Source organism: Pseudorasbora parva, chromosome 20 (assembly GCF_024679245.1).
Source record: "Pseudorasbora parva isolate DD20220531a chromosome 20, ASM2467924v1, whole genome shotgun sequence".
NCBI lineage: Eukaryota > Metazoa > Chordata > Actinopteri > Cypriniformes > Gobionidae > Pseudorasbora > Pseudorasbora parva.
The window spans coordinates 1581497-1609042 of record NC_090191.1 but is presented as its reverse complement, the minus strand read 5'-3'; the positions used below and the strand labels follow the sequence as shown (position 1 = coordinate 1609042).

The window sequence follows — 27546 nt, the reverse complement described above, 5'->3', positions numbered from 1 at the left end:
GAAAACTACAGAACGGTATCTCTTCTGCCTTTCATTGCAAAGACACTTGAGTGAGTTGTGTTCAATCAACTCTCTATGTTTCTTGAACAGAACAACCTCCTGGACAACAACTAATCCGGCTTCAAAAGCGGCCACTCGACTGAGACTGCCTTGCTCTCGGTAACTGAGGCACTGAGACTGGCAAAAGCAGCTTCCAAATCTGATGGATCTGTCTGCTGCTTTTGACACAGTTAACCACCAGATCCTCCTGTCAACACTTAAGAAGACGGGGATCTCAGGAACTGCTCTCCAGTGGTTCAGGTCTTACCTCTCTGGTAGGTCCCACAGGGTGTCATGGAGAGGTGAAGTGTCTAAGTCACATCATCTAACTACTGGGGTTCCCCAGGGCTCAGTGCTTGGACCACTTTTAATAATAGGGCTTAAAGGTAGTGAAGCTGAATTTGGTGCTTGTAACGGATCACTGAGAAAAGAAGCTGAGAGAGAATCCATTTGCATGCACACATTTAATTCCAAGACTCCTCAGAAAAGTACAGGGACATCAGAATCAGAAAACAAACACGATCCATACCAAAGAACAGTAAACGCAGGTCAGAACATCCAGACTTACAATTAACGACTCGCAAACCCTACATGAAAACCAAGACCTTAAATACACAAAACAATGAGTAGATAGACTGCAGGTGTGTACAATGAAGGTAACCATAACAACTGATATGACAACAAGAAGAGACAGAAACCAAACAGGAAGAGAACATAGAAACAATGAAAACAGAAGGCACTTCAACATAAAAGTCCATTTTAAACAAAAGACCCAGAGCTGGGATCGTGACAGTGCTGGCTGGAGAATGTGATTTGCCTTTCGCACTGGTGAAGATGCAATAGGTTCTACTGGCTTTAACAGGTTCACAGGCGTTCTAATGTCCTGCCTCTCTGTTGGTGCCAGGGCATGTAGCTGATCAGTAGTGTAGATGCTGCTCATGACCACACTGCTATGCTGTGGTGTTTGAAGTAGAGCAGGAAGCGAAGCAGCTCTATCTTGCTGTTGAGCTTCATTTTGAGTAGGGAGATGACTGCATGATCAGCATGCTCGCTCCAATTGTTCCACACACTTGGTTAATGCGCCACTGGTCTCCTTCATAGTGATTTGCTTCTCATTCATCGTTTTCAGTACACTGCCCCAAGCTGCCTCCATTCTCTTCCATTTTTTCATCTCCTTCCTCTTCGTCTCAGATTCCTCTGAGCTGCTGCTTGAAGACTCCTGTCTCCTCTGGATCAGGTAGATCGTGCTCATACTCCGCCAGATGTCCCAGAAGCTTCCTGCTCCTTCTTGGACGGGGACTATGCTTTGGACCCTTCTCCTAAAGAACTTCATCTTGTGAATTTGCCATCTTGTTCACTCAATAAATCAATAAACATCCGGCTCAAGGGACCACTTGTGAGAGCCTGTGTGCTTCTGCGGCTGATTTCGGATTGCTCGTCAACTGAGTCTTCCTCGGTCACAAGGAATAGGCAAATCCAATGGTTTAGTTTGATAATTTATTGAGGAGGAGTCAAGTACATGGAGATGATGAGGGTTTGTAGGTATTAATGACAAATATGTGTGTTTGTGTGTGTGGGTGTGGTTATCTGAAACAAAAATACAATAAATGTATATTAGTAAACATGCAGGCTTTGGTTTCATACAGATGCATAAAGAAATAACCCGCAGTACAACCAAAATCCAACACTCTAAATGAACTTGTATAAATGCCATACATCTCCAAATGGTGATAAGTGCCACAACAGGTGAACTATACATTAAATATAATATTTGCAGTTATTTGCAAGGCAATAACTAGAGTATATACAGTAGACGGCTAATTTAGGATCGCTTGTGATGCGCCATAGAGGCATCAGCAGTATAGCAATAGGGAATAACACGGGTATAACAACTTCGCCACCTAAGCAACCTCTGCAATAAACGCGTCATTCTTGCAAAGCCGTACTTACATCTTAAAGACGCACACAGAACCTCTACACACAAGACTAGCGCAGGATTAACAGAGGATGGCAGTTCTCTGCACCGGAAATACTGCTATCACGGCCCTGAACCACACGAAAGTGAAAGCGCTTGGCACAACCACGAGCAAACCAAACTACATATGAACTTTTTCGAGCACTTCATGCTTCCATCTGCTGAAAAGCTTTATGGAGATGAAGATTTGTTTTTTCAGCATGACCTGGCACCTGCTCACAGTGCCAAAACCACTGGTAAATGGTTTAGTGACCATGGTATTACTGTGCTCAATTGGCCTGCCAACTCTCCTGACCTGAACCCCAAAGAGAATCTGTGGGATATTGTGAAGAGAAAGTTGAGAGACGCGAGACCCAACACTCTGGATGAGCTTAAGGCCGCTATCGAAGCATCCTGGGCCTCCAGAACACCTCAGCAGTGCCACAGGCTGATCGCCTCCATGCCACGCCGCACTGAAGCAGTCATTTCTGCTAAAGGATTCCCCACCAAGAATTGAGTGCATAACTGAACATAATTAGTTGAAGGTTGACTTTTTTTGTATTAAAAACACTTTTCTTTTATTGGTCGGATGAAATATGCTAATTTTTTGGAATTTTGGGTTCTCATGAGCTGTATGCCAAAATCATCAGTATTAAAACAATAAAAGACCTGAAATATTTCAGTTGGTGTGCAATGAATCTAAAATTTAAATTTTTATCATTACATTATGGAAAATAATTAACTTTATCACAATATGGTAATTTTTTTTGAGAAGGACCTGTACATTTAAATGTAGTATTAAACATAACATTAATCTTGTCTGATGTTACAGGGACAGAAGAGCTTGTGTGTGTGTGTGTGTGTGTGTGTGTGTGTGTGTGTGTGTGTGTGTGTGTGTGTGTGTGTGTGTGTTTATCTGGTGGAGAGCGGCTGATGAAGAATGCTGTCATCAAAGGCTTTGAGTCAGTATACTACAGAAATGAATAAAACATCTATTTAAATCTTAAGTTGTATTTTATTTCAAAGAGAGTTATTTCAGCACTTTTCTGGTTCTTGATGTCCGTGCATTTACTGCAGAGCTTTTGTGGTGGACCACGGGTGGCATGTGTGGGGAAAACCTGAAACAAGAATATAAAGTAAGATCATTTAGTTACTTCTAATACAGAAATCAAATAACAATGTTTGTGCATTTGTGTAGGATCTGAGATGTCAGCAGATGGGTGTGAGCACTGAGGATCCTGGACCCTTCATCTCTTCACCGGCCCTTAATGCCTCATCTGGGCCAGATATTGCTGTGGTCTCTTCATCCTCAGTAAACCCAGAGCCAGTGAGACTTCTAGAAAAAGGCCAAAAGCGTCTAACAGTGCACTTATTACAGGGACGATCCCCTGGAGCTAAGAGCCTTGCTCAAGCACACACTGGTGGTGACGGTTACAGAGATCAAACCAGAAAGCCCACTACACGCAAAAGTCCAAACGCTATGAGGGCCATGATGGACAGCTAGGACAGACGAAGGTGTTCACGCTGGTCAACTGCTTCATGAATATAAAGCTGCAGAACTGGCACACCTGTGTTGAGACGGGCAGCAGATGTGGCGTTCACCAACTGTAAATGTGTGATCGCTAGAACAATACGTTTGAATAAAGCTTTGTTTTATGTGTTGGCATTTATTCATTTATTGTGGTGTTTACTTTTATTAATTATTTTACTCATTCATTCATGTTTCCTTAGTTGTTAGTAAATTTTCAGTTTATTTTGAGTTATTTCATAAGCTCGGGATGAAACAGGAGTTAAATTTAACAAGAAAAGGGGAAATATAAAGGAGATTTAGCCCACTTTTGCTTGTGGATGACATTTTTTGCATATAAAATAAAGAAATTAACAGCATATTCAAGAGATCACGATTTGGGTTTTTTGCAAGGATAAAAAAAGGATGTAACTGTCAGATTAGTAGGGTTAAAATGTATTTATTATACTACAATGATAAAATAAATGGGCAGCTGTTTCTTAAAAAAGACCACAAAATAAGCAAGTTTAAACCAATATTAATATACAGAAGCCAGATGAATTAAACCTGTCACACGAGTTGTTGCGCTTGTGAAATCGTCATGGGTCACATGATAATGTCCACTAGGCGCATAAGGTGCGGATCGCATTCATACTTAACAAGATCTGGATATTTAGTACCTACTCTTTTAGCGCTCGTTATTATTGGTTATAAAATTAATGTATTTTCTTAGAAAATTTTATATCCACATTTGATAATGACTTTAATTTGTATAACCCAATCTTACCCTCATGTTCTTATGGTATTTTTCTCTATCTTCACTTGTTTTTCTTTTTACCTTTATCTTTAACCATTTATTGAGCAAATTATTGATACATTTTGTGACTTGAGCATGAGATCGGGACTTTTATTCTGGAGTGGAGATGTGACGTCATAAGGCTGCGCCGCGCTCCTGCATCTGTTGAGATTCTGCTGAAGAAAGGTTTGTGTTTTAAGCTTTTTAAGCGTTTAAATCAATACTATCTGTTCAGACAATCTCATAGTTTTAACAAGAACAGTTAAATGGATGTTTGATTATTGAACTTAACTTTATAATGCGTTATCTAACGTTAATTAACGTTATTTATTGTGATTAAAGCTCATCCACAGATGCTTAACAGAAAAGCTGCGTCTCATTTCTGTCTATATATCGTGAATCAGTTTATCATAAACATGAGCTCGGGCACTGCCGAGCAGGGAAGAGAGAAACTGAGCTTTATGAAGCTCAATAATTGCAGGTGTTTTCCTGGCTCAAAAGGAGGAGATGGTAAAATATTGCTTGGCTCCAACCTGTGGCCATTGTCTGTGTGCTTTGTTCATTAAATAATTGAATTAAATAATTCAATTCATTCTTTGTAAATTATAATTTTGCAGTGCAAGATTTCAGCTATCACCTTTTAAATATTTATGTAGAATCTGGCCAAAGGGAAGTGTCTACATGTACCATAATTCTACATCAGTATAGTATATTTCTGTATTTGTGGAACAAATGCTCATTTAATTATTAAACACAATGCAGAATCCACCAAGTAAGTTACACACTACTTAACAATAGAGAAAACAATAAATGGATTAACAAAAATAATCGTAAGTCTCTATAATCATGTCTCTATGATTTATTCATAATCATAATATAATTTAAGCCATTTCTTATAAAGATGTGACTCATTTTATAGAATATTTGAGTAAGTAAACCACTAGCTAAGTTTCCATCCACCTATTTTTATGTGCATTTTGGGATATCACATCAAAAAATGCTGAATGGAAATGCCAAAATGTGCATAAATTATAAAACTGCATAGAAAACGCTCGTTTGAGTCAGATACATGTTCTATCTGATATGGAAACGTGCATAAACTATGATAAAAATGTATTTACCAAATAAATTCCAAACGCAAATTGAGCATCATGTTAGCCTAGAAATCTAGACGCACCCTAGCGGCAGCAAATCTAATTTGCCGTGAGTGTCGTCTAGCAACTCTCAATTCATTTCTGAGCTGTAAACGCCAAACTCTGGTCGCACCAATCACATCGTTTATAGTCGGTGGGCGGGGCTTAACATAATGACGGCCAAGTTGCGCGTGCTTCTAGTAAACACAGAAACTGGCGAACTGCGGTCTTTCGAATCAGCTTCACGGCACTGAAGTCATTCTTAAGAAGGGAAGATGTGTTCTGAGATTTGCTGACCGGATATGTCGAAAGTTTAATCTGTCAACGAGCTCTGTATCCGACTTTTTTTTAAATAAAAATCCAAATGTGTTATACAAGTAAAATAATTTTGTATAATTTTTCATTTATTGTGCAGCTTTTTAAAGGGCTTTTTTAAAAAGATAGACTCTCAGAAATGACATCAAATACAAGCTTGGTGTAACTTTATGGGGAACCCTCCCAACCCCCCAACCCCCAAAAAAGAGGAGTTGCTTCCCAGTTTTAAGTTCCAGTTAGTGTGCGTCTGATGGCAATTGATAGTCTTTGTGTTGTGTGATCTAACAGACACTAGACAACATTGTCTAGAAACAGCAATAAGCTCCGGCAAGATAGTCATGTTAGCAAATCCACTGCCCTTTATACAGATCAAGTACTATAATATTGGAGAAATTTACCGCACTGATACATAAGCGTAGACTGTAAAACCCTCCAATCAATCGCTACACAGAATGATTCACTGAGTCAGCTCACTCGAATTACCTCAAACACTGATGACTCCTGCTGGTCAAAACACTAATAATTTGTAGTATTTAGTGTTTTTATGGGCAGTTTTATGAGTTTTTGTCCTTTACCAGTGACTGAGTGTCTCTCAGCTGTAGTTCAGAGATTTAGTTAGGATGTGTTTTATATTTCTGTTAATTATTCTTGTCTTAAACAGGACAAACACACAAAAAAACTCCTGGCGATGTGTGACAGATCGACGTGACACACATTTACAAAGATGGCGTTTATTAAAGATGAAAGTGAAGATGTAAAGATTGAAGAAACATTCGAAGTGAAACATGAAGAAACTGAGGAACAAACAGGTTGGTTTCATTCTCAAAGCTGAACTTATTTAATGTCCAGGGCTGATTTCCCAAAACCTTCTTAACACTACATCATTCTTTAGTTATACAAGCTCTACAGATATGAGTGATATTTTTGAAGAGTGTCCTAATTAAAGCGTTTTTATCCTGCTTGAATTGGGTTGACTGTCATCAAAAGCAATGCATAATATCAGCGCACATCCATGCATCACAACTGACAAAAGGTTAAACAGAGGGTGCCCTGAATGTGATATCTCCTTGGTGGTGTTGTTGGCCATTGAGGGATAGTGAGAGCAAGCAATGCTTTCCAGGGAGAGAAAGCTTGTCTGCTGCCGTGCAACTGGAGGACCACACTGTAATACAGTAAAGTCTAAATTATGTCTCCTGAGTACCGTAAGTATTGTTGGCATGACACAGGACTCATGGTATCGCTTACCTTTTCTTCTATGGACAAGCCATAGAAGATGCCGGACTTTACCCCAGTCTTCAGCAGTCCAATCCCTGTACCTTTTACAGAATATCAGTCTCTCCCTGAGGTTTTTTCTGGAGAGAAGTGGCTTCTTTGCTTCCCTTCTTGTCACCAGAACGTCCTCCACCTCACTGTACATGCACACTCACTCAAACCTGCCTACTGCCATTCCTGAGCAAATTATGCTCTGGTGGCACCCCAATCCCATGGCTGAATCAAATTTAGGAGGCGGTTCTTCTGCTTGCTGGACTTGGGCGACCTGAAGCCTTCATAACAATTGGACCTCTCTCCTTGAAAGTGTTCTTGATCTGAGAAATGGTTGGTTTAGGTGCAATATGACTAGAAGCAATATCTTTCCCAGTGAATTACTTTTTGTGCAAAAAAATTATGACTGCATGTGTTTCCTTGCAGGTAACCATGTTTAACTGAGGAAGAACAATTATTTCATGCACCACCTTCCTTTTAAGGCTTCCACTTTGTTATTCTTACTCAATCAGCATGACAAAGTGATCTCTTGCCTTGTCCTCACCAACTTTGCAATTAATTGCCTTTCATTTGATCACTCTTCAGAACATTCTAAGTTATATTCAAAAAGACTATAGAGGCAACAGACTTTGTGAATATTTATATTTGTGTCATTCCCAACTTTTGGTCATGACTAGTGTCGTCGGCAGATTTGATGATTTTGTTGGTTGGATTGATTGAAGTACATTCATGTATACAAGAAGTAGAGTAGAGGGCTCAGTACACAGCCTTGTGGGGAGCCGGTACTGAGTGTGATGGAGGATAAGAGATTAGGGCAGATCCTAACAGTTTGTGGGCCGTTCGTAAGGAATCCTTTATCCAAGTGCAAATGGAAGAAGAGAGGCCCACTTCAGTCAGTTTGTGTACTAGAGTCTCTGAAATTATATTGAGCACTGAACTGTAGTCTACGAAGGGCATTCTTGCGTAGCTCTGCTGCACAAGATGGATAAGTGGAGTGTGAAGGTCTATGTTGATCGCGTCCTCTGTAGACCGGATTGGTCTAAACTCAAACTGGTGCGGATCCAGGGTGGAGGAAAGGCTGGTTTGATATGCTGTGAGATCAGTCTCTCTAAACACTTCATGATAATTGGTGTTAAACATCCGTAGTTGTTTAGTTATTTTTGGTTGCTTTCTTAGGAACAGGGATGATGCTAGCAGATTTTAAACAGGGTGGGATGATGGCTAATGTCGGTGAAAAATTAAAGATCTTTGTAAAGACCACACCAAGCTGGTTGGCACGGGCCTGGAGTAAGTTTTAAGAGTTCTCCTAAATGGCAATAGAAGTTCTTAGGAGTTTTTTTCTTAAAACCTATTCTTTCGTTCGGAGCCCTTGATCGCTTCGGACAGCACAACAAATAAGCTTATATTTTTTTACTTTATTCAATCATTTGTAAGTGTGAACTCATAAAAACAATTACCACAGGTCAATCACATCTGACAACTCAAATAATTTACTCAAATGTATAAGCTGTTGTTACAGAGTTTAAAACTGTGGTTCTATGATAAGAACCATACGTTCCCGATTTAAATATAATGTGATATTGCTGGTGACCCCACCTATTACTGCCATCTAGTGGTCAAAGGATATTGCTACATTTGGCTCCCATGGCATCTTGTACTCATATGCTTGACTTAAATTTAATCGCAATCGTGATAATCTTTCAGAAAAATCACAATTAGATATTTTCCATATCACACAGCAATATATTTCAAACCACTTAAATGACAACTGTGGTAGTGTCCTGGACACATAGAATCCAAACATGATGGAAAAGGAGCTTTAAAATGTTCCTAATTAAAGGGTAACCCCTCTTTCTGTAGCTTAGTGGGTATAGGATCTAACCTGCATGTTGTTGTTGTTTTTTTATGCCGTAAATTTTTTAATGTCTTGATGTCTGTTTTATGCCATTAAACTGGGGTTAACTTGTTTTTGTCTCTTTTAGATCTGATGGCACTGAAAGTGGAGAGTCAAGAACTAAATGAAATGGAAGAGAAAGATCTGTATGGGCAACATCATGATTTCATAACTGGAGAAAAATCTTTTAGTTGCTCACAGACTGAAAATATTTCCTCTCAAAAAATCACTCAAAAGCCTGGAAAGAGTTTAATTGAAAAACACCTTGAAGTCCACATGAGAGTTCACACTGGAGAGAAGCCATTCACCTGCCAACAGTGTGGAAAGAGTTTCACTCGAAAAGGAAACTTTGAGAAACACATGAGAGTTCACACTGGAGAGAAGCCTTACAACTGCCAACAGTGTGGAAAGGGTTTCAATCATAAAAGAAGCTTTGAGCAACACATGAGAGTTCACACTGGAGAGAAGCCTTATACTTGCCAACAGTGTGGAAAGAGTTTCAGTCAAACAGGGCATCTTCAAGCCCATATGAGAATTCACACGGGAGAGAAGCCTTACACCTGTCCACAATGTGGAAAGAGTTTTGCTTATAAAGTAAGCATTGAAGAACACATGAGAGTTCACACTGGAGAGAAGCCTTTCACCTGCCCACAGTGTGGAAAGAGTTTCCCTCGAAGAAGCAGCTTTAAGCAGCACATGAGAATTCACACTGGAGAGAAGCCTTACACCTGCCAACAGTGTGAAAAGGGTTTCATTCAAAAAGATCAACTTAAAGCCCACATGAGACTTCACATGGAAGAGAAGCCATACACCTGCCAACAGTGTGGAAAGGGTTTCATTCAAACAGAGAAACTTCAAGCCCACATGAGAATTCACACTGGAGAGAGGCCTTACACCTGCCAACAGTGTGGAAAGAGTTTCACTCAAATAAATATTCTTAATGCCCACATGAGTACTCACACTGGAGAGAAGCCTTTCACCTGCCAACAGTGTGGAAAGAGTTTCACTCGAAAAGAAAGTCTTAAAATCCATATGAGAATTCACACTGGAGAAAAGCCTTACAACTGCCCACAGTGTGGAAAGAGGTTCATTCAAATGGAGAAACTTAAAGTCCACATGAGTGTTCATGCCGGAGAGAAGCCTTACACCTGCCAACAGTGTGGAAAGAGTTTCACTTTAAAAATTAGTCTTAAAGTCCACATGAGTGTTCATACTGGAGAGAAGCCTTACTCCTGCCAACAGTGTGAAAAGAGTTTTAGTCGAAAAGAAAGTCTTAAAACCCACATGAGAGTTCACACGGGAGAGAAGCCTTACACCTGCCAAGAGTGTGGAAAGAGTTTCAGTCACAAAGGGAGTCTTAAAGACCACATGAAAGGTCACACTGGAGAGAAGGCTTTCACCTGCGAAGAGTGTGGAAAGAACTTTGTGCAAAAAGAAGATCTTGAAAGCCACACAAGAGTCCACACTGAAGATAAGTCTCTCAACTGCCAAAAGTGTGGAACGAGGTTCACTCATAAAGGAAACCTTGAGCTACACATGAGAGTTCACTCTGGAGAGAAGGCTTTTACCTGCCCACAGTGTGGAAAATGTTTCATACGAAAAAGAACCCTTGAGGAACACATGAGAACTCACACCGGAGAAAAGCCTTACACCTGCCAGCAGTGTGGAAAGAGTTTCACTCATCAAGGAAACTTTGGACTACACATGAAAATTCACACTGGAGAGAAGCCTTACACCTGCCCACAGTGTGAAAAGAGTTTCATTCATAAAAGAACCCTTGAGGAACACATTAGAATTCACACTGGAGAGAAGCCTTACACCTGCCAGCAGTGTGGAAAGGGTTTTGCTCAAAAAGGGCATCTTAAAGGCCACATGAGAGTTCACACTGGAGAAAAGGCTTACACCTGCCAAGAAGTAATGACCCCTTCCTGCTCCAACATGACTGCACACTAGTGCACAAAGCAAGGCAAATAAAGACATGGATGAGCGAGTTTGGTGTGGAATAACTTGACTGTCCGTAAAGTCACCTTTATTTATATAGCGCCTTTTACAATGGCGATCGTTTTAAAGCAGGTTCACAGTGTTAAACAGGAAAATAATGCAGAAATAATGGAAAATCTGGCTGAATAGCCACAGCAGATAACTATAATGTTACCAAGCTTATTGCAATTATTATATTATGTCATCAGGTGTTATGGGAAGTGATCCCGGTTCCGGTTGACCTAGTTAATACAGCCTAACAATCAGTTAACTGATTATAAATTAAAATGTTTTATGCGGATGCAATAGTAAAGAGTTGTGTTTTAGTCTAGATTTAATCTGACAGAGTGTTTCTGCTTCCCGAACAATACTAGGAAGAGTTTAGTTTGGAGTTTAGCTGCTAAATAAAAGAAGGATTGACCGCCTTTGATTGCAGTTGATTTAGATATTCTAGATATTACCAACTGGCCAGAGACCGCAATAGACGTGATGGAGTATAATGTGTTAAGAGCTCGCTCAAATACTGGGGAGCTAAACCATTTAGTGCTTTGTAAGTAATAAGTACGATTTTAAAATTCATGCAAAGTTTAATAGGGAGCTAGTGCAGTGTTGACAGAACTGGACTAATATGATCATACTTCCTGGTTCTAGTAAGAACTCTAGCTGCTGCATTTTGGACTAGCTGGAGTTTGTTTATTAAGCGAGCAGGGCAACCACCCAGTAGAGCATTACAATAATCTAGCCTTGAGCTCATGAACGCATGTACTAACTGTTCAGCATTTTGCATTGAAAGCATGTGCCGTAATTTAGATATATTTTAAGATGGTAGAATGCTAACCCTAACTTGGAGGAAAGTAGTCTCAGCTATGATACGGTCTAAATCCTGACTGGAAATACTCACCGATACCTTTTTCTTTTTTAAAGGAGCACAATTGTGAGGACACTGCCTTTTCTAGAATTTTTGACAGAAGGGTAGATATGAGATTGGCCTGAAATTGACAAATTCTTTAGAATCAAGTTGCATTTTTTAATGAGTAGTTTAATTATAGCCAACTTAAAAGTTTTTAGTACATAATGCCATGGATGAATTAATGATATTAAGAAAACAATCTATGACCTCTGGAAGCATCTCTTTTAGTAGCCTAGTCGGTATAGGGTCAAGCATACATGTTGTTGATTTTGGTGATTTAACAAGTTTAGCAAATTCTTCTTCTCCTATAGCAGTGAATGGGTGTAATTTTTTCTCAGTGACACTACAATGCTCTGTCTGATGTGATACTGTAGTATACGGCTGCAAATCCCAATATTACAATCTTACACTTAAAGATGTTAATTAAGTCATTACTGCTGTGCTGTTTACAACAATCAGAAGTTGAATCTTTATTTTTGGTTAATTTAGCCACTGTATTTCATAAATACCTAGGGTTGTGTTTCTTTTCTTCTAAAAGAGTTGAGAAAAAAGCAGATCTCACAGTTTTCACAGTCCTTTCTTTGTGCTATCATGCTCTTTCCACAAAATGCGAAAAACCTCCAGTTTTGTTTTCTGTTTTAAGGGCCCAAATGTGTGCTTGTTGTACCACAGCGTTGGATTATTTTCTTTAAGCACCAGGGAGCAACTTTGTCTAAAGTGCTGGAAAAAAAGAAAGTCAATAGTTTGTTACAACATTAAGTTATTTGGAACTGATGAGGAAGATTATTAACAAAGCAATCTTTAGTCGCAGTGGTTATCGTCCTGCCATATTTGAAGCGAGGGGATGGCTTTGCAGCCTTAGCTAAATTAAGTGTACATGATACTAGGTAATGATGTCATCGCTCTGCTGCAGATAAGTGGGTCCTGATCCCAATGATCCCAATAAGTCTTTTCACTGTCTACATGGATATTAAAATAACCAACAATTAGGAATTTATCAAAGAATTTGCTGATTTTTCTATTGGAATTAGTACTGGCTGCTGATAAAGTCTGTATTGTGCCCTGGTGGCCTGTATACAGTAGCTAACACAAATGTCAAACAGGATTAATCCATTTCACTACATAACGTTACATAAAGCATCAAGACTTCAAAGTGATAATATTTGAAACTAGACTTCTGAGTAATACTGAAGAGATTATTATAAATTACAGCAACACCTCCCCCTTTACCTTTCAGACGTGGCTCATAGTCGTCAGGTTTTAACCCTGAACCCTGTCAAACAAACATCTAGATTATAATCTGTAATCATATCATTAAGAATAAGCGTTTTTGGGGAAAGGGATCAAATATTCAGCAACCCAAGCTTTATTATTTGTTAATCTGTATTATATCTGTATTATATCTGTTGTTTAGTTGTTGGACATCAATAAAAAACTTCACCGTTAAATGGTTTTAATGTTTTTTTGTATTTACTAATTTGTGGAACAGAGTATCTATGTATAATATCTGGGTAAAAGAGTCTCTATGTGATATGTAGGTGAAAGAGTCTCTATGTGCTGGGATTTAGCTGACTCCAGTGACGTGAGACAGCTAGCAGACGGTTGGTCAAGCCAGTTTTTGTCTGCTTCCTGACCTGAGCCCCAGTGAGTCAAGGTTTAGCTCTAAGACTATGTGCCAAATGATTGGAGGCCTTTTGTTTTATTTCTCAACCTAATATACTGACTTTATGCAACTTGAGTTGTTCATTCTTTATCTTCAAGAAATATATTTCTTTATATGCCAATCTACGTGGTCTTCCCTTTCTGTTTACATAGCCTAGAATTGGCAGGATGTTACAACAACCGTAACGAACGAGGTGGGAAGGTGAACACGAGAGACCAAAGCAAAGGAAGTAACCAAACAAAACCAATCAAATCTAAGTTTTATCAACTAAACTGACTATCCAAAGAAAAATGTAGAAACAAAAATCAAGGAACCAAACCAAGTGAACCAAAAATCTTTTAGTTCACTATCCCAGATAGCAAAAAATATCTGCAGGGCTTTTTGTTGCCGCCGGCCCTAAGCTGTCGGCTATAGGTGCGTCCCGCTGGTGGTGATGAAACGTTTGCCGCCAAATACGTCACTCCCATTACTTGCGACGGCCGACTGCTTCATTTTCTCTGGCGGTTGCCTCCGCCTAATGGACCACGGCCAGCTGGTGGCAAGCCGCTTTGAAATACAAGGATACAATGCTTCAGAGTACCTTCTCTAATCACCTTTCCATTAATACAACCTGTACTGGTGTAGGGAGTAAAGCATGTTTTAGAGACATGTTCCTGAAGACCATTGTTCAAAGTAAGTTGGATATTTTTTATATATTTAAGTTAATGTGCATGTTCTTATGCCATTCTAATGGAATGACCGATCTGTATTTTCTACAGGAGCCATCCGAGAGGACCCGGCAACCCAGGATGCCACTGATGAGGTGGTCCAGGTTAACATTATGCGTTACCTGAAAGGAGCATCTGATCGTGAAGGCGGAAAAAGACGCCACACAGCTGAGAAGGACCTGCAGCCGATCTCTTATTTCTAGGCTGACTGCTGACACCCCAGCATCACTGACAACTGGAAACCTTTCTTTATCCTGCAGTCAGTAACAAAAAAACAACAACAAAAAAAAAAAAATATATATATATATATATATATATATATATATTTTTTTTTTTTTTTTTTTTTTTTGAATAGCTTGAAGGAAGTTCCTTGGATAGATATGGGATGGTGAGGTTGTTTGTCCTTTATATAGGCACACGAGAAATCACTGAACATATCAGTTTGCGCTGCCTTATTCTAGAGGTCAGAGAAACACGTCGTCAGGCTTTTTACTGTTTTTACCTCAGTATTTTTATACACATTTATACACATTTTTTGTTTAACACTTATACGAGAGACACCGATCTTTTTGCAGTACAGTGCAAATCAGGTGTGCCCAGGTCAGCAATGCCACTTACAATGGCCTATTCTTCTCCAGAGCTTTACTCTAAATTATTACCTCATTTATATAACATTATGCTATTGTTAGAAATGGCCTGTAAATGTGATGTTATACCTCAATTTATTTGGTATCCTTATTATTTGATATAATGTTTACTGGTAATTATTTTCATCTCAGAGCTGACCTCTTTGTTATTAACAATTATTGTAAGCATTATAATTTCCTTGTAAGGCTGTTTTTGTTTTTTTTGTTTTTAACCATTTTTAATTGAAAACCTGGTTCTTTAGTATAAAAAAATCTGTTATTTATAACTACTAAGTTATAGGAACTAAGGCGGTTGCCGCATTTAAAAAGCTGCTGCCGCCGGCGGTGCGCCGTCAGACGTGTTTGCGATTACGTGATTCTGACGCTTCTACTGTCTCTGGAGCACCACCGGTGGTCCGCCGACTCATTGCTATCTGGGATGTCACTACAGAAGAGTCACGTTTTAAATAAGAAAAATATTGAAAGTCTTTGGTGATTTTTTGAGCATGATGCTAATGGTCTAATCCAATTCAATGATGAATGCTAAGCTCTGCTTAAAGTTTTCAAAATGTGAAGTGTTCCTTTAAGAAAAAAACAACGCAGACTGAAAGCCACTACACCAGGAATGAGGAACTTGCTTTACAGATTTTCAGACACACGTGGTTTGCACGCGTTACTCAAACACAGAAGCAGGAAACAGGAAACTCTTCAGTTCAGATAAACTGAAACTAAAGTTGCTGTTGTGTGTTTGTGTCTCTTATACAGTAAAATGGCAGAAGTCAGAATTTCAGTGGCTCAGAATGAGTTTGTGTGTCCGGTGTGTCTCGATCTTCTGAAGGATCCAGTGGCCATTCCCTGTGGACACAGTTACTGTAAGATCTGTATTACGGGCTGCTGGAATCAGGAGGATCAGATGAGCGTCTACAGCTGTCCTCAGTGCAGACAGACCTTCAGTCCAAGACCTGCTTTAGCTAAAAACACCATGCTGGCTGAAGTGGTGGACAAACTGAAGAAGGGAAAATTTCCTGATGACTGTTACGCTGGAGCTGGAGATGTGCAGTGTGACGTCTGTACTGGAAGAAAACACAAAGCCGTCAAGTCCTGTCTGGTGTGTCTGGAGTCTTACTGTCAAACTCATTTTGACCGTCATGAGGAATTTCACTCACGTAGGCCACATAAAGTGACTGAAGCCACAGGACGACTGCAGGAGATGATCTGCCAGAAACACGACAAGCTCCTTGAGGTTTTCTGCCGCACTGATCAGACGTGTATATGTGTGCTGTGTATGGATGAACATAAAAACCACGACACTGTATCAGCAGCAGCTCAGAGGACAGAGAAACAGGTATGAAACTTTAAACTACAGACTGATACATTGCTTTCTCTTTATGCTTTGGTTTCTGTTCTGTGTAGACTTATACGTTTTTTTCACGGTAATGCTTTTTTCTTTCGACTGTTCCCTTCAGGGATTCCCACAGCAAATCATCTGCTCCATCTAGTCCTATCCACTGTATCCTCTTCTCTCAGACCGACTACCTTCTTGTCCTCCTTCACTACATCCATAAACCTCCTCTTTGGTCTTCCTCTTGACCTCCTGCCTGGCAGCTCTAACCTCAGCATCCTTTTACTAATATATTCACTCTCCCTCCTCTGAACATGTCCAAACCATCTCAACCTGGCCTCTCTAACTTTGTCTCCAAAACATCTCACTTGTGGTTTTTCCAAATAGAGCCGCAGGTCTGTTACGTAGAAACACTATCAGTGTGAATATCTTAATCTGGGTCAGTTTCACTTTCATGAAACAGCTTCATGTGAATTCATGTACAATGGTGGAAACTGATCAATCATCCCTTCAGGAGTTTGAACCTACAGCCACTGGTTATTCATTTATACTTTTTATTGGTTATCATATTTTTCTCTCGTGTAGCTCTTCATGTTATTTTACGAGTTTATACATACACGAAATTAAATATAGTAATTTATGTGTGGCAGTAGGGAATCGTAAAAAAATTAACTCTAAAATACAGCTCACTACGCTACCCTGATGACTAGGGAAATATTAATCAAGTACAAAAAAGGACACATGATCGGGTTTCAAAAGGAAGAGAGCCTGAGATGTGGATACCAAAAAAAGAAAAGTTTTATAATAAGTATTAAAATACTATAGGACCAGGTTAGAATAGACAAACATGGAAGACACTAGAAAACATGAAAATGAGACAGAGGCTTACCAATGGTAGGTAAGCTAATTTATTGAGAACCAGGCAACTATATCACAATCTTACCACCTTGTGCACAGGTCTCACCACACACACCCCAGTAAGGTCAAGCATAAATCACACACTACCACACACTTGGGCCTGCTAACAGCCTGCGTTGAAGCTTCAGCTCCTGCATCAAAAGACAAAACTAAACCAAACAGTTTCCAAATAAACAAAAAAAGGTTAATTATAATACTGATCCTTAACCTAGATGAAATTAAGGCCTCGTCCACACGAAGCCAGCGCTTTCCTAATCCGATCATTTTTTTTCCTCGTTTCAAGAAATATCTGCGTCCACACGGGATTAAGAAAACGGACTAAAAACGATGTAGTTTGCATGCCAGGCCAGTGTGTGGCGCTGTAATTCTGCCACAGAAATACACTAAAAATGGAGAAGAAGAGTTGTGGCTAGAAGGGGTCGGCGGTGAGCCAAAATCTCACAATTAAATAACAATAAATACATTTGCTACTTAACAGATGTGTTTTATTAATGCCTACACCTACCCCAACCCAAAACATACCCTTACAATAATGCAGATACGGTAATTAAATGACGCAATATTGATGTGCGCATGCCCAGTGGCCGTAGTTGTATCCTTTACCTCTTTCACCGTGCTGGACGTAGTGTGATGACATCACCGTTTCAGAAAATATACGGATTCGCTGTACACACGAAGATGGAAGATGATCGTTTTCAGATTTATCCACTTTGGGACCCGGTTTCAAAAAATATCGGATTCATGCTTCCAAAACGCCGGATCCGTGTGGACGAAATGCTGATACGGTACAAAATTTATACGTATACAGCGAAACGCGTCTCCGTGTGGACGGGGCCTAAAAGACCATGTGAAATAATGAACCAATCAAAATGGGAAACAAAACACCTGCGAGGAGGTTCAGACTCAAACACCAAAAATAGAGGTGGATAGTTACACCCCTTTCACATAAATATACAAATAGCAAACCAACACATATAGACCAAAATGCACATACACCTAAAGTAAATGCTGAACAGCAAATTTAAACAAAGCAAAAACACTGAAAAAAATATATCTGCAAGGGACAATTACGGGGCCAAGTGCAAAAAAGACGAGAAGACATACCAGCATGGCTGGGAGTGTCAGACCAACTGCCATAAATAGCAAATGCAGACATTTTAAGATGATTTTGGGCAAAATTGCTGATAAATCATATAAACAATCCCTAATATTAGGATTTAATGGTTTATCACTTTTGCCCAATAGTTGGTGGAATTTATGTAGTGCTCTCAGAGTGAGGTGGCAATGACACATTCAAAGTTTGGTGTCAATATGTTATGTTTATGTTGCCTCAAGAGGCCTTAAAATTGTTGCTGCGTTATACAAAAACGGTTTTGTCTATCGACACAAAATCAATAACTTTTTATCATGGTCTTATACATTTCGATTTTGGTGAAAATCGGATAAACGTTCTAGGTGGGGTTTGAAAATGTTTTTTGAAAACAAACTAAGATGGCTGACAGGAAGTTTGACCAAATATGGCAAATGTTGTATCTATGTTCTCAGCGTGACCGAGGAAATCTGTGGAGACCAATTTCATTACTATAAACTAATTTAGTCAAACATTATTAGCATATTTGTACATTTAATTATAAGTATGGACCACATGTTGGTGCTGTTTCACAAACCCTTTGAGTACCTTAAAGGCATGGTGCTGATGACACACCAATGTATTCATAAAGTATTGCATTATATAGTATTTTATGTCGTAATACTGCATTGTAGTCAAAACTAATTTCATGTTTTGTTCTATCCACCAAGAGGCACAATCCCACCATTTTTTTATGTGTCCTTGGAGTGAGCCCATACATGTGTTTGTCTCTAGAATTAGCAATTAGCTATTGACCTATGTTTCAGAACTTCTGAGGCTGGTTTCGTCTCGATCAGACTAGTAGTTTTGAAGATGTCAGCTAACGTTTATTAAACGCAAAATTACGACGCTGCACAAACCATATGCCAAAACATGGCAAGTCTAGTATTGCTAGACTCAGCAACGATTCAGGAGTCTCAGGAGATGACCCTCATGAAAATAAGTCAACCACACCCAAATTTATAAGCATTTGAAAAAATGACGTATCCACTTGGTGGTGCTGTTTCGAAACTTCTCAGGCTCTTTCAGGGCAACGTGGTGATGACCCATACTACAAACAATTTATGTGTTCATAAAATACAGCATTTTAGCACATAATTCAAAATGGCTGATATGGTAAAATTGGATATCAGTCTACTCTGCATCGACTCCCGCATCTAACAAGACTATTGATGATATTTGGACCAACAGTTCAGAAGATATAAGCAAAAATAGCCATCTCTGGACCAGTAGGTGGCGCTACGCTGAAACACTGCATGTTGCCTCAGGTCATGCATGACATGTACCTTGGTTTGAATACAATAAAGCAGGGCTATTCAAATCTTACCCTGGAGGGCCAATGCGGTGCAGAGTTTAGCTCCAACCCTGATCAAACACACCCACCCACACTCTGCACCACATTGGCCCTCCAGGGTAAGATTTGAATAGCCCTGCAATAAAGCATTGCGGAGATATAGCCTTAAGTGTATTTTTGCAACCTCTACATATTTGTTTGTGCGATGTTTGCGAACGGTTGTACGGATCAACTTGAATTCCATAACTTTTTTTCCGGCATTGTCTGAAGATGATCTGGTTCAATTTTCATGAAAATTGGAGCAATGGCCTTGGAGGAGTTCTAAAAAAAACAAGCTTTCCGGTTGATTCAAAATGGCTGGAAAATGTACATGACAAAATCACAGGAAATGTTCACACAAAATTGCACGGATGCAATTGAATCGTCTTGATGGGGAGGGGTCAAAGCTTGAAAATTGGCCAAAACCCAGAGCATTCCCCCTCCTTGACTGGGATAGAAACCAGCCAAGTGAAAGGCGATGGTGGGATGCTGTGAAACTTGTCACAGGACAGAAGTGAGAGATGGCTATATCAGCTTCCTCTTTCTCTGGTTGATTACCTGAATGTGCTCCTCCCAAATTTTGTTAATGAACCTTCATATACTGTCTGTAGTATAAAGTAACATCTCTGTTATTGGTTTGTTCTTTAGCACCAGATGAAGGAGACACAGAGGTCATTACAGAAGAGGATCCAGCAGAGAGAGAAAGATCTTCAGCAGCTGAGAGAGGCTGTGGAGGCTCATAAGGTGAGTCTGGAGAAGAAGAGCAGTTTGAGAAGTCTCAGTCAGGACTAACTGAAGCCACTGTGTGATTGTGATGTGTGTCCTTACAGCGCTCTGCACAGACAGCAGTGGAGGACAGTGAGAGGATCTTCACTGAGTTCATCCGCTCCATTGAGAGAAGCCGATCTGAGGTAACACAGCGGATCAGAGATCAGGAAAAGACTGCAGTTAGTCAAGCTGAAGGACGACTGGAGCGACTGGAGCAGGAGATCAATGATCTGAGGAGGAGAGATGTTGAGCTGGAGCAGCTTTCACACACACAGGATCACATCCATTTCCTGCAGGTAACAGAGATCTAGAATGGCCCTTGACTGAAGTGTTGTGTGTTCGTGTTATTATGTAATCATCTGTCAGGCTCATCTCATAATCTGATCATCTTTTGAAAGAGCCACTTAACTGTTAAGTTGTTGACTAAAGTGCTGTCAGGAATTCTGTTTGTTGTTATATAATCATGAGGTAATTCCAAATCTGATTGTATTGTTTTTTTTAAAAAAAGACAACACTTATAAATGCATTTTAGCTCTGGAGATCTAGGAAACAATTTTCAGAGCTCTTCATCTGGAAGATATAGCTGCAACACTAGTGCCATGAACAGTTCAAAACTTCCACAACATTTAAAAATTTAAATGTTTTACTTTTAAATGTACATCATGATTAAATAAATTACTTTGATGGCACCAATTTTCAGCAGTGTTCACTGTGATATGGGTCGTATGTGTGCATGAATGAAGAAAATGGGGTTGGCTTGACTGGGACTCGCAACTCTTTATTTGACACTTTCAAGTAGTAACAAAACAGGCGCACAGGGGCGCACAAACTCAAAACGCACGATGTGGATTGCTCCAGTTCACTTTTGCTCAGCAGCACTTCACTTTTCCCCAGCAGCATGAGTGGAGTCCCAGTCCAACTCTCTCTACTCTCTCTGTCCCGTCAGTGGCTTAAATGCGGTCTCTCCACGGCAATTACTGCAATCAGAGACAGGTGTTCGTCATCTGCACTTGACCTACTTACTCACCGCTCGGCTCCGAGTTGATCTTAAAACAAAAACAAAGCAAGGATGGCCTATCAGAGGTGGGGGTGAGGTACATTTTAATGTCATCAGCATAGCAATGAAATTGAAGTCCATGCATGTGTATTGTGTCACCAAATGGATGTACACTGAGCAGTCATAACATCATGACCACCTTCCTAATATTGTGTTGGATCCATTTTTGTTTTCCATCGAGACATGGACTCCACTAGACCCCTGAAGGTGTGTTGTGGTATCTGGCACCAATATGTTAGCCACAGATCCTTTAAGTCCTGTAAGTTGCGAGGTGGGGCCTCCATGGATCGGACTCCCACAGATGCTCTATTGCACTGAGATCTGGGGAATTTGGAGGCCAAGTCAACAAACTCAAACTTGTTGTTGTGCTCCTGAAACCATTCCTGAAGCATTTGTGGTTTGTGTCAGGAGCATTAATCTGCTGGAAGAGCCACAGCCACCAGGGAATACCGTTTCCATGAAAGGGTATGTTAGGGGTACTGGGATGAAACAGGGACCCAAGAGCAGTTTAGCAGATAGCTTAGTTTATTGACCCAACAGCAAGGGAAAAACAAACACAAAAAATAACACGAAGCCGAGCTGCCAGGTAAAGGGCTGAGCTGAGGCAAAATCCAAGGGTAGTCAGGATACAAACCAGGAGACAGTTCAGCAATGCAATAATCCCTAAGGACAGTTGATAAGGAAGATGGGCCATCAAAAATCATTAACCATGTAAATGATCCAAAACAGGTCTGCATACAGGAACTGGGCAAATCAAAGCAGAAAAAAAATCAGAGCATGTAAGCTTGGCACAACTAGAACAGGAGTATTTTGAACAGTTGAGAATTGGATGGTAACCAAGACACACTGACAGAGAAGCAGAGAAAGAGAGAAGCATAAGTAGTGGAGGAATCATTGATAAATGCCTGAACTGAGGGAACCGCAGCTTCAGAACCCTGTGAAGGAAAGAGAGGGGGTTGATATCCCAGACAGCAAGAAGCAGGAAATAATCCAGTAGACGACACCGGCAATGTATTGTGCGCATACTCAACCCACGTAAGCTGCTGGCACCAGGATGAGGGATTGTGAGAAGCCAGACAGTGAAGGGCCCCTGCCGATATCCTGGTTTGCACGCTCGGTCTGGCTGTTGGTTTGTGGATGGAATCCTGACGACAGAGTAGCAGTAGCGTCAATCTGTCGACAGAACTCCCTCCAGAAGTGGGAGATGAACTGGGGGGCCTCTGTCAGAAACCACGTCTTCCAGAAGACCATGGATCCGAACGACGTGGTCCACGACCACCCGAGCAGTCTCCCTGGCTGAGGGAGGTTTAGCGAGAGGGATGAAGTGGAGCGCCTTGGAAAAGCGATCCACTACAGTTAGGACAACCGTATTGCCACTGGACTCCGGTAATCCAGACACAAAGTCCAGTGCAATATGGGACCAGGGGCGAGATGGGACTGGAAGAGGTTGAAGCAAACCAACGGGTACAGAACTAGAGGATTTGTTATGAGCACAGGCAGAGCAGGCGACCACAAAACCACGAACATCCCTTCCCATACCTGGCCACCAAAAACGCTGGTGAATGGCAGCCAACGTTCTCCTCACTCCTGGGTGACAGACCAGCTTGGACGAGTAGCCCCTTTCTAGAACCTCCCTCCAAACAGACTCCAGAACAAACAGCAGACCCGCCGGGCCACCCTCCGTTAACTCTGCCCCCGACTGAGCCTGCCTGATGCTGTCCTCGATACCCCAGGTGACGGACCCCACCACACAACCAGGTAAAAGAATGGTGTCTGGTGGAGTTGCGTCCTCCAGAGCCATGAACTGACGAGAGAGAGCACCAGTCTTAATGTTTTTGGAGCCTGGTCGGTAAGACAGGGTAAAATTAAAGTGCCCAAAGAAAAGTGCCCAGTGAGCCTGCCTGGTCGTTTGGCTATTTGTATATATTCCAAGTTCCGGTGGTCGGTCCAGACCAGAAATGGCTCTGCCAAACCCTCCAACCAGTGGCGCCACTCCCCCAAATCCAGCCGCACTGCCAACAACTCACGATTGCCGATGTCGTAGTTCCGTTCTGTGGGAGACAATCGGTGTGGAAAATAAGCACACGGATGCAATTTGTTGTCAAGAGGAGACCGTTGCGATAGCACCGCTCCAACACCTACCTCTGAAGCATTAACCACCACAACAGACTGCCGCGTAGGGTCCGGAGTTATTAAAATGGGTGCAGACGAAAACCGCCGTGCTGGATGTGTACCTGGATTGAATGAAAAAAAATGAGGATGTCATCCAGATACACAAAGACAAATTTGTTGATCATGTCTCTCAGCATGTCATTGACGAGTGCCTGGAAGATGGCTGGGGCATTAGTCAAACCAAAGGGAAAGGACCCTTTACTCAAAATGCCCTGTGGGTGTATTGAAAGCCGTCTACCATTCGTCCCCCTACCTGATCCGAACCAAATGATAGGCATTGCAAAGGTCCAACTTCGTGAAGTACCCTGCCCCCCTGCAGGATCTTGATATCTTGATCTTGGTAGCGGATACCTATTCTTAATGGTGATGTCATTCAGCCCCCCGTACTCAATGCAAGGGCGCAAGGAACCATCCTTTTTCTTCACGAAGAAGAACCCCGCTGGAGAGGAAGAAGCCCGTTCAGTCCTGTTCACACCAGTCCCTCCTTGGATATGTACACACATACACCATGAACACACACCTGAAACAGCGGTCAGTCATTTTTTCTGCTGAGTCTAGGGAGCGATTGGGGGTCAAATGCCATTTTTTACCTAGAATGTTCAAACATAGTGTAAGTGTCAAATGCTAGAACTTATAGCTCTAACATGATATAATGAAAATAAGAAGACTGAAGCAGATGTGTGAAAGTGCTTGAGAGAATTTAAGATCGACAAGAGCCACATCTAACATTAGTGCAGGTTATTGGCTGTAGTGTGGAGGTGATAAGCTTTGATTTCTGTTTTCCGCAGAGTTTCCAGTCTCTCTCAGCTCCTCCTGAATCTACAGACATCAATGACAATCTCTTCAGTTCTCTCTCCTCTTTTGACGGCATGAGAGAATCTGTCATTCGGCTGAGAGACAAACTGGAGGATTTCTGCAGAGTGGAGCTAAAGAAGATCTCTGGCAGAGGTAAAGTCCTAGGGTCTCATGTATAAAAGTTAGCAAAGATTTCATCCTAAAAGTGTGTGTACGCACAGTGGGCAGTTTATGAGTACACAAAAATGTTTTCGTGTTGTCTGGGGGGAGGGCGCCGAGATCGGAATTTTGGCCTAAACCCAGAGGGCACACATATTTACGCCTGGTTTATTTTACACTTAGTTTATGTGGATATGCACATTTCTATGCTCATTTTGTGTTTATGCAAAGTTTATACATCTGGAGATTCATCTGCTCTCAGAAATGATCCTCCATCATCTCATATCATGTAGAAGATCATATTAAAAATGTCTTTGGAACAGGTGGAGGGATCGTTTTCTTTTGACATTACAATCACACTCTTCATGTCTGTTGATTTCCACAGACAGTTCCATCAACACTGTTCCCAGGACCAGGAATGATTTCCTACAATGTAAGTCACTAAGAAATCAAGGTGAAAAACTGAGTGTGTTCATGCTCTTCATGTAGGAAGACTGAAAGGAAACATGACAGAAGAGTTTTAGAGTTGATCATGTAAATGACTTGCACAGGATATCTGGTAAACTGTACTGATACACTGCTAATTTATTAAACAAGAAGAGTTCATCTACTTTAGACGGTCAGATTCTTAATTTCTGATTCTGATGTTTTTGTTTTTTTTATCAGATTCCTGTCAGCTAACTCTAGACCTGAACACAGTGAATAAACGCCTCCATCTGTCTGAGAAGAACAGAGAGATTACTAACACCGACACAGAGCAGCGGTATCCTGATCATCCAGACAGATTTGATGTGTACAATGCTCAGGTGTTGTGTAGAGAGAGTGTGTGTGGTCGCTGTTACTGGGAGATTGAGTGGAGCAGGAGTTTGTTTGGTGCCGTGTATATATCAGTGTCATATAAGAGCATCAGCAGGAAGGGACAGGGTAATGAGTGCGTGTTTGGATATAATGATCAGTCCTGGAGTTTGTACTGCTCTCCATCCAGATACTCATTCATACACAATAAGATAGAGACTGAACTCCCCGTAATGCCCATCGCCAGTAGAATAGGAGTGTATGTGGATCACAGAGCAGGAACTCTGTCCTTCTACAGCGTCTCTGGAGACACAATGAGCCTCATCTACACTGTCAGCGCAAAATTCACTCACACACTCTATCCTGGGTTTAGGCTTTATTATGGATCAGTGAAACTGTGTTGATGAATCAGAATAGTTTTTAAAGAGATTCTTCCCATTATACTTAGAGCTGGCTTAACTAGATAATGTTAAGAATTAAAGAGGCTTGATGCAGAAAGACGATAATCATGTTTATTTAACCTCTTATGCTTCGCAAGGCCGAGGACATGCTGAAGCTCTCTTTGCTTAAAATAGCTCAAAATTACTGTAGATGTAAGTAATTACCTTTACAAACTATACATCATTTAAAAGATCTAAGACTAAAATGTCAATTTGTTACCTCTTTTTTATTCTCAGTCTTATAGTGACCGTAATGTGTTAATATGTGCCAGGAGTTCTGAATATGATAATCGGTGTCAGTACCTGTAATAACGTTCATAGATGGGAAGGAAGGAGGCGGAAACTGGCAAACATTCAACAACTTTTATTAAATAAACAAAACTGCAGGCAGCCCCTCACGGACGACTGCCCGCACACACATAACAAAACATAAACAAAACTCCAGTCCAGGCCAGGTCCTCTCTCGTCTTCCACTTTCTTTGATCCTCCCTTTATACTCCCGTCACTCCGCCATGGTGAGACGAGACCGGTGTGTCACGCAGCTGGCACTCATTACCACTCGCCACCGGCCCGCTCTCACGGTCCCTCGCCTCGCTGCTTGCCACAGTACCTTTTGGTTGTAATATGAGCATCATCTAGCCTAGAAATCTAGACGCACCCTAGTGGCAGCAAATCTTATCTGCCCGCGAGTGTCATCTAGCAACTCTCAATACCTCAATACCATAATGACGACGGCTAGTTGCGTTTGCGTGCTTCTAGTAAACACAGAAACTGGCGAACGGCGGTCTTTCGAATCAGATTTGACCGCGACTCTGGAAGACTTGGAGTTAAGCTTTTCTCTGAGAAAAGAACAAAGAACGGCACTGAAGTCATTCTTAAAAAGGGAAGATGTGTTTGGAGTTTAGCCGACCGGATACGGCAAATGTTTAATCTATCAACAAGCTCTGATTCACCTTCGTTGCTCTGGTTGGTGTAGCGCTCTCCTATCGCGTGCAGAGGGAGTTTGAAAGACAGCCGTTTATCCGCCCCTCGGATTGAGCCGTCAATGGAGAGTTTCCAGACCAAACATCTTGATGTGGGTCAGGCTTGTCAGGCTAAGCGTCATTTGCTCCCATTCATAAAAAAATCGGTAATGCGATATATCATGATAATGAATATGCACGATATTGTTATCGTGGGCACTTCACAATATCATAAATAATAATTTATTAACAATTATTAAATTTTTTATGATGCACTCAAGAATACTTTGCCCATCAACCGTATAAATGCTCAACACCGCTGTATTCTGCATCAAAGGGACGTGCTCAGATGTCAACGAGAAGCACATGAACGAGTGAAGGAGACGCACTTGGATGTAAATGAGAAGCACATCAACGAGTGAAGGAGATGCTAATGAAGTGCCGCTCAATGACAGCAGAGGGCGCTGATGAACTGCAGAATGGCGCGGTTACCCCGGAAACCCGCAAACAAACAAAAAACGCCTGCAGTTTTTAAAACAGCCATTCGTTTTTGTAATCTCAATGTTGTTCATCACAGCACCAAATACTTAATACTTAAAGACTTAATAGGCTATTTATTTTCAAACTTAAACATTTTTATGTTTTAGTCTGGACTACAACATGCCCTAATGATTAGAAATGTTTTGATTATTTGTTATTGTTCAGTAAAACTTTGAGACATACAACTTCATTAGTTAAAGGTGCACTATGTAGTATTTTTGCAGTAAAATATCCAAAAACCACTAGGCCGGTGTTATATATTTTGTCCAGTTGAGTATCTACAATATCCCAGAAGTTTTCAACTATTTGTAAATTGTGAGAAAATTGCTATTTTAACTGAGGACAGGGA

General features: G+C 40.8%; 2 protein-coding genes across 2 annotated transcripts; both read left to right on the top strand.

Moving 5' to 3' along the window:
• Positions 1-6409: 6409 nt before the first annotated feature.
• LOC137049871 (zinc finger protein 420-like) lies at positions 6410-13239 on the top strand. Its single transcript, XM_067428620.1, has 2 exons — positions 6410-6553; positions 8990-13239. The coding sequence occupies exons 1-2, from the start codon at positions 6469-6471 to the stop codon at positions 10852-10854; spliced, it is 1950 nt and encodes a 649-aa protein (XP_067284721.1). The 5' UTR covers positions 6410-6468; the 3' UTR covers positions 10855-13239.
• Positions 13240-15492: 2253 nt separating this feature from the next.
• LOC137049873 (tripartite motif-containing protein 16-like) lies at positions 15493-27100 on the top strand. Its single transcript, XM_067428623.1, has 6 exons — positions 15493-16132; positions 20158-20253; positions 20340-20573; positions 24295-24454; positions 24846-24893; positions 25127-27100. The coding sequence occupies exons 1-6, from the start codon at positions 15557-15559 to the stop codon at positions 25657-25659; spliced, it is 1647 nt and encodes a 548-aa protein (XP_067284724.1). The 5' UTR covers positions 15493-15556; the 3' UTR covers positions 25660-27100.
• The last annotated feature ends 446 nt before the right edge of the window (positions 27101-27546 follow it).

Excerpts from the sequence above, each read along its gene's own strand:
- LOC137049871 (XM_067428620.1), top strand. The coding sequence starts at position 6,469 with ATGGCGTTTATTAAAGATGAAAGTGAAGATGTAAAGATTGAAGAAACA. Across the intron at positions 6,554-8,989 it reads AGAAACTGAGGAACAAACAG|ATCTGATGGCACTGAAAGTG; the intron begins GTTGGTTTCATT and ends TGTCTCTTTTAG.
- LOC137049873 (XM_067428623.1), top strand. The coding sequence starts at position 15,557 with ATGGCAGAAGTCAGAATTTCAGTGGCTCAGAATGAGTTTGTGTGTCCG. Across the intron at positions 16,133-20,157 it reads CTCAGAGGACAGAGAAACAG|CACCAGATGAAGGAGACACA; the intron begins GTATGAAACTTT and ends TTTGTTCTTTAG. Across the intron at positions 24,455-24,845 it reads AAAGAAGATCTCTGGCAGAG|ACAGTTCCATCAACACTGTT; the intron begins GTAAAGTCCTAG and ends TGATTTCCACAG.